We start from the raw sequence: 10,252 nt of genomic DNA on the forward strand, positions 1-10,252 counted from the left end.
AGACGATGTTTTGCACAATTTTAAAACAGTCTGATGTTACTCATGAAATGCAATAGTAATGTGTTTTTTATATTGTTTTGACACGGATCGTGACGTAATGTTCTCGGGTAAATGCGTAGGAGGGAAGAGACGCGTCTACTAGTTTGTATGCGATTTTATATCGGGAAAGGAACAGCAAAAGGAATTAAATTCATCTTCTTAGTATTGCATTAATAGAAATATAAAATACGTACCCATATTGTCGGAAAAATCTAGAATAATTATCGCGTACTTAAAGTAGGTGATGTTTTGAAGGAGGAATGATGCGCCACTATCACAGATTACTTTCCTAATCAAACTATTAAGTTTAACTAACCTAATCAAAGTTTTTGATTAGGTTAGTTGTTGACCTCGTGATATATGTTTAAAAGAAGTTAATTATTTTGTCTCTATTTATTTACTATTTGAAGTCGCCTAAGTTAGATTACAATTAAATACTAAAGTACAAAAAATAAATGAAAATTCATGTTTTTGACATTGTAGCCCCCTAAAATTTATTGTTAACTTAAACGCTAATCGTAGGATTCCATTGCGCTATCAGCTCCACAAAGAAAGTCATCTAATTTTTTCAAAAATAAAATGTTCATGGTTTATCTTTTTGTATAAGAGTTTCGTCAGAGAATACTCACTGTAAGATGCGGTATCAAAGTAAGCCGCCAATCACCGGATGATGTTATACGACTCCTAACTTAGAGTAACTTGAATCTCTTAACATCAAACATGGTCACTTGAAATATAAGACCATAACAAACAAGTAACATAATTTTACTCTCACTACCCAAGTAGTCAAAAATGATTTTGTTGCTTAAAGAATTACTTTTAACGATTTTATACGAAAAAAAATCTTCCTTTTTGAATTTCTTACGAGTGTAGTTTTAGAATAAGATATATTCCATGTTATTTTCTGTTCCCTTGATAATGTCTGTCAAGACAAGATGCTTGTGACTGTAGCCTTAAAGTTTTAGAGGGATACTTTCCCGTTGGGACGATGATCGGTGGGCCGATCGGCCCAACGGGAGACATCCATTCTCGTTAAAAATAATGCTTAAAAATTTTCAAATATACTATTACTATTTAGTACATGAATTTTTTACGAAAATATTGTTAACTTTACAGAGAAAACAGGTGTTGACTGAACATATTTGGGATTCTGAGAAGCGCGTTATAATTAGTGACTGTATATGGTTGTAACATGATTTGGTTTCAGAAGACCACATGAAAGGTGAACGAATACATTTAAAGAACACTAGCACATTACTATGTTAACAACATAAACGTATGAGTATTAAATCCAAATATTGCTTATACTAAACGTAAACGCTAGTATAATTCCTATATAGCTTTCCTTTGTGCATCATCATTCATCAGCTCACTATACGTCTCCTCCGAGCTCGGAGTCAAACTGGGGGTGATAACCCCATATTCAACCAAGCTGGCTGGTTCACAATTATCTTTGAATTTCTTGTCAGATATGTGCAGGTTACATCACGATGTTTTCTTTCATCGTAAAAACGTCGGATAAATGTACATCTTAATCGAAAAGCACACTGGTACATGATGGGATTCGAACCCATGACCTGTAGATTACAAGTTAAGTTCTTAACCCCTGAGCCACAGGCACAACCTTCCTTTGTTATCATCAAGAAAATAAATAGGTTATTGCTAATATATTGTACGAAACATTCTGTCCATATCCTTATTCAATGAACACTAATGTGGTAGACTTAAGAAATTAATCTCCCTTAAAGTACTATTACAGAGTTATTACGCTCACAAATTAAACAGATGCACATAACGCTAACGAGTATGAAGCATTGAATTTGTTTATTTCATCAACACAACGCTCGGCCATTCAAACAATTAGTTAGCGGGGGTCAAACACCTATCCTACTTCCTTCAATCATTATGTACGTTGTGATTGAATTCGTCAATAGACTATCTACAACACAACCTTTTGAATAGCCCAAACTTCGTACAATGTGCTTAGAGATCAGTGATTCCCAAACTGGTCCGAATTCTTAGTTACGTCTGATGAGTTTACGTTTCTCTTCTCCTTCTCATTCTTCTCGTACAAGGAGAGGAATGGATTTCATGGCAACGCATCTGCAATTGGGGATATCTATTGGTTGCAGTCGCTTCGCTATTTCAGCGAATTAAGGTGACTTGCTTGCTCCTTTTTCTCCTTATAATATAAAAAAGTTAAACCTTCATGAGTCCCAGAAAGACCTGGCACGTACACCCCATGTTAAAAGAAAATAAATTGAAGCTTCATAACTTGAAGGAATATACCAACAAGTGATCAGTAGTGGTTCTAGCTTTATTAGCGCCCTGGGCGTGATTTCTAATGAGCGTTCTTTTTCACCATGCCTTTGGAGGTATCAATAGGGTTATGTAAGTGTGTATAACCCAAAAACCTGTGGCATCCCTTTCTGGGCGATCTCCCAACCGCGACCTTCCCTAACGCAGCTTCCGTAGATCTTTCACTGAAGCCAGTTAAGTTTTAGCGTAAAAAAAAGATTGGGAATCTCTGGTATAGATTACTATGAGTCATCGATTAAAAATAATGTTAGTTTTATTTAATTTCTACTTGTAAAATTTTTATATTATACTATTATTTGCACCAATCAGATTAGTCCGCTGGTCTACTGAAGAACTCATAAAAGTGTTAAATCATACTAATATTATAAATGCGAATGTTTAGATAGATGTTATTTGAAGGTGTCTCCAGAACGGCTGAACGGACCTCATTGAAATTTGGCATACACAAGAACATTGTCTAGAAGAACATATTGGCTACTAATTATGTTCTTTTTTAATTCAGCCCAGACGGAGTCGCCGGCGACAGCTAGTACTTAATAAATCAATTGCGTTCTATTTAACAACAATTAACTCTTTATACGTCGGAATGTTTAACAATAATTTGTTGTTTCGTTACTTGGCTATCTCTTATCGTGGATTTAATATGAACATATGTTACATTTTCATCATTCTAGCACGTGAACATTTTATAAATAACCTGTCCATCTCCGTTATGTCATTTTATAAGGAACTATCCTTCGCGTATACGAGGCGAGGATTTTTAATCTTTAACAGTGGTATAGCCCGCTTTAACATCTTCGCACGAATCGGCCCGGCTCGCCCGGTGAAATACCACGACCACACAGAAGACAGACGTAAAGTGGAAGCAATTCCGCGTTTCGTCTGATTAGTGTGCGTCCCGGAGGCCTAATTTAGTCCTCTTTTCCTTCCCATCTTTTTTTTTTTTATTAAGAAAGGATGGGACGTTGAAGTGGACTTTCCGGATGATCCGGATGTGGATGCATGGAAATGTTTTCTTTCTGTGCATCCTCTCCTCGGTAGATCAAAGATAGGCAACTCATATGCAATTGCGTATGTCTATGGGCAACGGTCACTTCGCTATTTCAGCGATTTAAGGTGGCCGCTCGCTCGCCACCTTTTGATATAAAAAAATCTTAATATAGGTTCAGGCTAATCTGTCTTCTTCAATTTTAGCTGATTTTAAACATATTTTATCCTAAAACATATAGAGTTGACTATTAGACCATTACGTGGAGGTATTGAACTCAATATTTCAAATCCTCTAGGTAGTATTATAAAGACATTGATTACCATTTATCATGATGCGATCTCTCCAGACATACTAAAACAAAGTTGTATTCATATGAATGCATTTGATATATTACTTCTGTAATTAAAGATAAATTCTTTGGCTAGATAAAAAGACAGAAAAGATATAAAGAGAAGAAAGAAATTGCTTAAGCATATATATTATAAAAAAAAACCGAGATACCTCTGACAGTTACCCTATGACATTCAGGAGAAGAAAACGAATCGATTGACAACACATTGATTTAAATCGGTTCAGTAATTTAGACAACACGAGAGCACAATGAAAAACCCGTACACGAAGACCATTAAATAACGCTCCGAAGTCTGGTAAAAAATAAAAACGCTTACCGGATCATTTTGATCTTGGTTCAGGAACAGCCAGCCTAGCAGAGCTTGCTGGCAGTTGTCTGTGTTGCCACACCACTGTGGCAGGTCGGAGCTGATCGCAGCTGGTGACATTGCACCATCAGTTCTCCTATCACCCTTGACCACAAGACAATAAGTTCCTATCACACGTGACCACAGAGCAGTATAAACTTTTCCACTGTTCACAAGTGTACTGATCACTTCACTGGTTAAGCACTGTTTGTCGTTGGTATACTGGTATTTTTACAATGTCAGTGTGTACGTGGTGAGGGCGGCGGCCGGGCAAGGCGGTATTTTTGGCTCGCAATGTGTCGGGCTGCGCGCGCGCCGGTTACTCTCGGACTAGTAGCAGCCGCTCCTTAAGACGGGAGATGGGAATAGGTATAGTGTTGGTCAGAATATCGAATATTAGTGTAATGATATCGATAGTTAAAAAATTAAAAGAATAAACTTTCTGTCTGGGAATTTAATTACTCTATGTAGTAATTGTTCTTTTGATTTCCTTAAATAGTATCGAAACGTAAAACATTTTTTTATAAATTGCTTTTATTTCTTCTTCTTATTGTAGCTACCTTTCTTTTCTGAGTAATTTAAATTTTATACCTAGTTTTAGAATTAAACGTCTAATTGGTGTGGAAAGTCCGTGATGATATCAACAGCGAACTTTAGGTGACTTAAATAGTTTCCATTCAAACAGCAACATTACATTCTCAAATAAAAAAAATGTATTTATTGGAGACAACATCCTTCAGTTTATCGATAAAACAATATAAATACAGTCACAACACTACTTGGAACATGTGGGCGCCGACGCGCGGGGACTCCGTGGAGCAATATTTTCGTTCAGCCCCCCTACCACGATATCCCGGCCGGTATCCTAACGATATCCCGTCCTCTGAAACAAAGCGACAGATTTGTACAACAAAGCCTAATAGTAACAAGCTTTCTCCCATATGCAGTTCTTTTGATGACGTCACTTACGTATAGAAGACGCTTTTTAAATTATTGTTTATTTGTTTTTTTCTTTGCCAAAGAAGTTTAGTGGTTTAGTGTCCGTATTTAGCTGTGATCATTTGAGGTTTGATTTCTATTTTAGTGATTTAGTTTATGTAGAAGATTACTATTGAACTTTGGGATATCTCTTAACATAATCAGTTGGTTGAGCCATGTTTTTTTTTGTGAATTTGGTGTAAAACTAACTGGCTTATTAACTTAGAAAAGTTCAGTCACATTTTCCTTTAGTTTATACTACTAAAAGGCTTAGTTTCTTTTTTGTGATTAATTGTGGAACGATATTTATATGTATTGTTTATATGCACTTAATATTTTGTCCTTCCTTCCTGTCAGCCATGAGACGCCCACTGCTGGACATAGGCCTCCCCCAAAGATCGCCACGATGAGCGGTCTTATGCCACTTGCATCCAGGACGCAATATTTTGTCCACAATATATTAAAAGGCCACTTCATAATTCTTTCAAGCAGCCACTTCAATTTCCATTTCTTAAATACATTGTTGACTCTGCTTAAAATGTCAAATCGATAAGTTTAAGCATTACTATTGATTTCAAGTTCTCCAATAACTTAGGTGTGAAAGAAAATACGATCTTATTATGATTGAATATGATTGAATTATGATTGAAATATATGATTTTAATATAGTATTTAACTTTTAAAGTTTTCTAAGTGTTTCTTTTATCGTGTTTCTTCTTTCTACATTAAATCATAAATAATTCGTCGATATAACGATATGTTAAGCCTTTGGTGATTGTTTAAAGTGTAAATGTACTCCCGAAAGTGTATACTTAGGTTTTATTTAAACATTAACTGTCGCCCGTGACTCTGTCCGCGCGGTAATAAAAGAAACTTAATTAATAGCCTATGTGTTCTTCCAGACTATATACTACATCTATGACAAATTTCATCAAGATCTGTTTAGCCGTTCTGAAGATACCTTCAAACATACAAAGGCAACTGCAGTTCCTCTGGTGTTGTAGATGTCTATGGGTGTCGTTGATCACCTCGTTGTTTTCGCCGCACAATTGCCCCCTTGTCTTCCAAAAAATCCATCCATTTATCCATCCATCCAAGCATTCGCATTTATAATATTAGTAAGATATAGGTATAGTAAAAGATAAATAATACTTTAGTGGAACGCAATCGGTTAAAATAACGCGACATCGTCACCACAACGATGTCAATTGAACCTCATCACGCTCTTTAATTGATCACAATAAAGAGGGGCTCGAGATGGTAACTCTACTATATTGGAATGACCTCTTTAATCTTTGTAACGTATCAGTATTGTAACGTTTTATATTAGCTGGGTTATAACAATGTTACATACAAAACATTCAATGGATATAGGTATATATAAATTAGTAAATGTATTGACAAGTGCGATGTTATAATGTTACTAGCTGCGCCCGCGATTTCGTTCGTGTGGTTGTCGAAACTTAAACCGTTTATGCACGCAACGAAAGTCTTCAAATGTGAATAATTTTCCCCATTTTTGCAACATTTCTCACTTCTTCGCTCCTATTGGTCGCAGCGTAATGTTATATAACCTAAAGCCTCTATAAATGGACTATCCAACAAAAAAAGAATTTTTCAAATCGGACCAGTAGTTCATGAGATTAGCGCGTTTAAACAAACTCTTTCGGTTTATAATATTAGTATGGATTAAATACAGATAAAAAAGTTATTCTTTTACCATCATCAGCTCACTATACGTCCCCACTGAGGGGCTGGGAGCCAACCCTAAGTTGTTGATTAGGACATAGTGAACCACGCTGTTCCAGTGCGGTCTAACTTTACACATATCTTTGAACTCTTTCTCAGATATGTGCAGGTTGCATCACAGTTTTTCTTCGTAGTAAGAACTTCTGATAAATGTACATATATAGATAAAAAAAACACATTGGTAGACCTGAAGTTTACAAGTCAAGTGTTTAACTCCTGAGCCACCGACGGTCTTATTCATTTCATCAGTCATCATCTTCAGCTCACTATACGTTCACCGAGGGGCTCGGACCTATCCTAAGTTAAGGGCGATCAGGACATAGTCAACCACGCTGGCCAAGTGTGGGTTGATTGACTTCACACATATCATTGAATTTCTTCTCAGATATGTGCAGCATCACGATGTTTTCCTTCATCGTAAGAAAGTTGGATGACTTATTCATTTGTCAGTTGTTAAATATACCCAAGAATTTAACACGAAATTTATTAAGACGACAGTTAAATTCATGCACCATGCAGGTTTAATTCTCATTTGCGACATTTATTATATTAATAACTGGCAATCAAGAAGTCTTAACTTTATGAATAAAATAAATTTGACATTTCTTTTTTTATCAATTACAAAATTGACAGTTCGTATTGTCACGTCGTGTTTCAATTTTATTGCTTCTATTTTAAAAAACAACCGTTAAAATTATTTATCATTGTTTTAATTCAAATAAACTGTGAAGAGAAGATTGTGTTAAATATCCTATTTTTTTCGGTAAGTGAATTTTTGTTCTTAAAAAATAATCAAAGTACGTATATTCAAAAGGCAACTGTCATTGTCTTCAGTGGGTTAACGTTTAGACGGTACATGTTTGTAATGAAATCATTTTTTTTATTTTATTAGTACTTATAGTTTTTGATAAAATTGACCATAAACGAGTTGTTGCCTTCACAATTTTGTCTTTAATATAAATTCGTTATTACCGATATTTTATAATAGTTATATTTACTGTCGTATTATTGTTCCTATCGAGACCTACTACACAAAAAACATAGTTACATTGAAATATTAAATACAACAAGATTAAATCTAGGCCTACTATATGTGTTTATAATTATAATGATCTACATCTATCTATATATATAAAAATCAATTGCTGTTCGTTAGTCTCGCTAAAACTCGAGAACGGCTGAACGGATTTATCTCATCGTGGTCTTGATATGTTCGTGGAGGTCTCGGCAAGGTTTAAAATATAAGAAAAATATGAATTGGCAATAGATTGAACTGGGAAACTTGGCATAGATGTAGAGCAGTGGTTAACCTTATTTTGCCTACTACCCACTTTGAGAATAAATATTTTTTTAACGCCCCCATATTTACCACTATAACTTCAAATTAAATTAATTAATTAATGTGACCTATATATGTATATTAACGGAGAATTAAACGAAACTTTTACTATAACCCGCAACTTGAGACCTGCAGCGCCCATAAGGGGGCGTTATCGCCCTCTTTGGGAAAGACTGATGTAGAGCATAGTCTGGAAGAACGTATAGGCTAATAATTGATTTTTAATTACGCGCAGACGAAGTCGCGGGCGACAGCTAGTATAACAATAAATTCTTTCAAGTAACATGTAACAAAATATCGTATGATGGTTCTAAGAAAGGTCCTCAATTTCGCTGACTAGAAAAACAGAGAGATGTATGGTAAGTATGTAGTCACCGGAGGCAGGCAACATTGTAGAGTCTTCTGAGTAACTTATCGTATTGTAATATGAAACATACAATAGGAAGAATTACGATATTCATTAGTTAAATATGATAAGCATAGCGCCAGGATGTTTATCTAAAGTTTCATACTAATTTAGGTTAGATTTATAAGAATAAATTATAATCTATATATAAGAGAAAGTTGTGTTAGTTACACTATTTATAACTCAAAAACGGCTTTACAGATATGGCTGAAAATTGGTGAGGAGGTAGCTTAGAGCCAGGAGACGGACATAGGATACTATTTATTTATATTTTTTTCGAATTTATGCCTTAAGAACTGCTTTTTATTTAACTTACTAATGTTATAAATGCGAATGTTTAGTTGGATGTGATGTGGATGGATGGGTGGGCTTCACTAATTAAGTTTTTTTATATAACCAAGCGGTCGGAGTCGCGGGCGACAGCTAGTAACTAAATAACAATAAGCTAAATTACTTGCGTTAATTTTATGCGACCTAAATCTTCCTTTAAAACATATTGTTATCTCCGGTTTTGTCAAAGATTATGACATGGATGACGATATGTTTTCTACAGAGATTTTGGTCTTCTGTCTGTCATATTTCACGCTAACTATGCTTCTCTTTTGAAGCCAAGCTTATACCGATATGTCGTTTTTTAAATGACCATCTTACTAATATTATAAATGTGAATGTTTGGATGGATGGATGTTTGTTTGAATGTATCTCCGCAACCGCTCAATGGATATTGATGTAATAATTAGACACAGATAGTGACATAGTATGGATGTATACATAGGCTACTTATTAGGTTTATTTTTAATCCTGCGCGGACAGAGTAACGGGCGACAGCTAGTAATATATAAAATACATGCACTTACAAAAGATAAGAGAAAAAGATTTACAATGCTGAAAGTAAAGCGAAAGTCTCTCAGATTTTATAACTAAATTAAACAGTAATTAATTGGAAAACACGAATATCATGCTATAGAAAATCGTTTTGCGTGAATATGTTATCATATATTTTAATCTCAAATCTCCTTGAAAAATATAGAGGTGTTCACATTACAAGCTTGTCGTGTCAATGCACCGCTATTGCATGTTAATTGTTAATACATACTGTAGAATTGACGCGGCTTTTTTTGACTGCTTATACCAACCTGTGAAATGCCTTTTTATTATTTTTGTGAAGAAAAACAGTATGTTTATGTTCGGGTATTTCAGTAATTGCTCGACTCTTCAGAATGTTTTTATGTAATCTACAAACAGGCTGATTTCACTGGCAAACGGTGACATATGTATCTTACGAATCTTATAAATCGATTTTTTCGATAGATGGATGAATGTTTGCTTGAAGGTATCTCCGGAACGGCTACATGGATATCGTTGAAATTTGACACAGTTGTAAAATATAGTCTGGAAGAACACATAACATTGTTTTTTTTTAATTCCGCGCGGATTCAGTCTGTACCTACTTATGTATATATTTTACCTTAAAGGATTACTTAGTACACAAGTTAGTTGATCTTTATAATCAAAATGTGAAACTAGGTTTAACGTATAGTCGATTGAATGGTCAGATATAGTGTTATTTCGACGGTCATTACCCACAAACCTTGTACCACGTGGTCTGATTGTGCAAAGTTTGGCAATACATGGATTAAGGTCAAACAGCGCCTTGTGGAAACGAAATGTTTCAGTTACGTAAAATTGCCGTACCCTCGAACTTAGCCCTCGTTAGCTATTATACGTACGCT

At 35.0% G+C, this 10,252-nt stretch overlaps 2 protein-coding genes across 3 annotated transcripts in view; one reads left to right on the top strand and one right to left on the bottom strand.

Annotated features, from left to right (window-relative positions):
- LOC106126605 (zinc finger CCHC domain-containing protein 24) overlaps window positions 1-4,359 on the bottom strand; it is a 10,507-nt gene extending 6,148 nt beyond the window's left edge. The window contains exon 1 of the mRNA XM_013324333.1: window positions 4,018-4,359. Within this exon, the coding sequence (XP_013179787.1) occupies window positions 4,018-4,128 (111 nt within the window). The 5' untranslated portion in view covers window positions 4,129-4,359. The remainder of the gene's footprint in view (window positions 1-4,017) is intronic.
- Window positions 4,360-7,401: 3,042 nt separating this feature from the next.
- Window positions 7,402-10,252, top strand: part of LOC106126606 (cyclin-dependent kinase-like 4) — a 16,511-nt gene continuing 13,660 nt past the window's right edge. For both annotated transcript variants that reach the window (XM_013324334.1, XM_013324335.1), the window contains exon 1: window positions 7,402-7,537. The gene's annotated coding sequence lies outside the window, so the exon portion shown is untranslated. The remainder of the gene's footprint in view (window positions 7,538-10,252) is intronic.

The sequence above is a fragment of the Papilio xuthus genome, unplaced genomic scaffold (assembly GCF_000836235.2).
Source record: "Papilio xuthus unplaced genomic scaffold, Pxut_1.1 DF824992.1, whole genome shotgun sequence".
In the NCBI taxonomy this organism is placed as follows: Eukaryota; Metazoa; Arthropoda; class Insecta; order Lepidoptera; family Papilionidae; genus Papilio; species Papilio xuthus.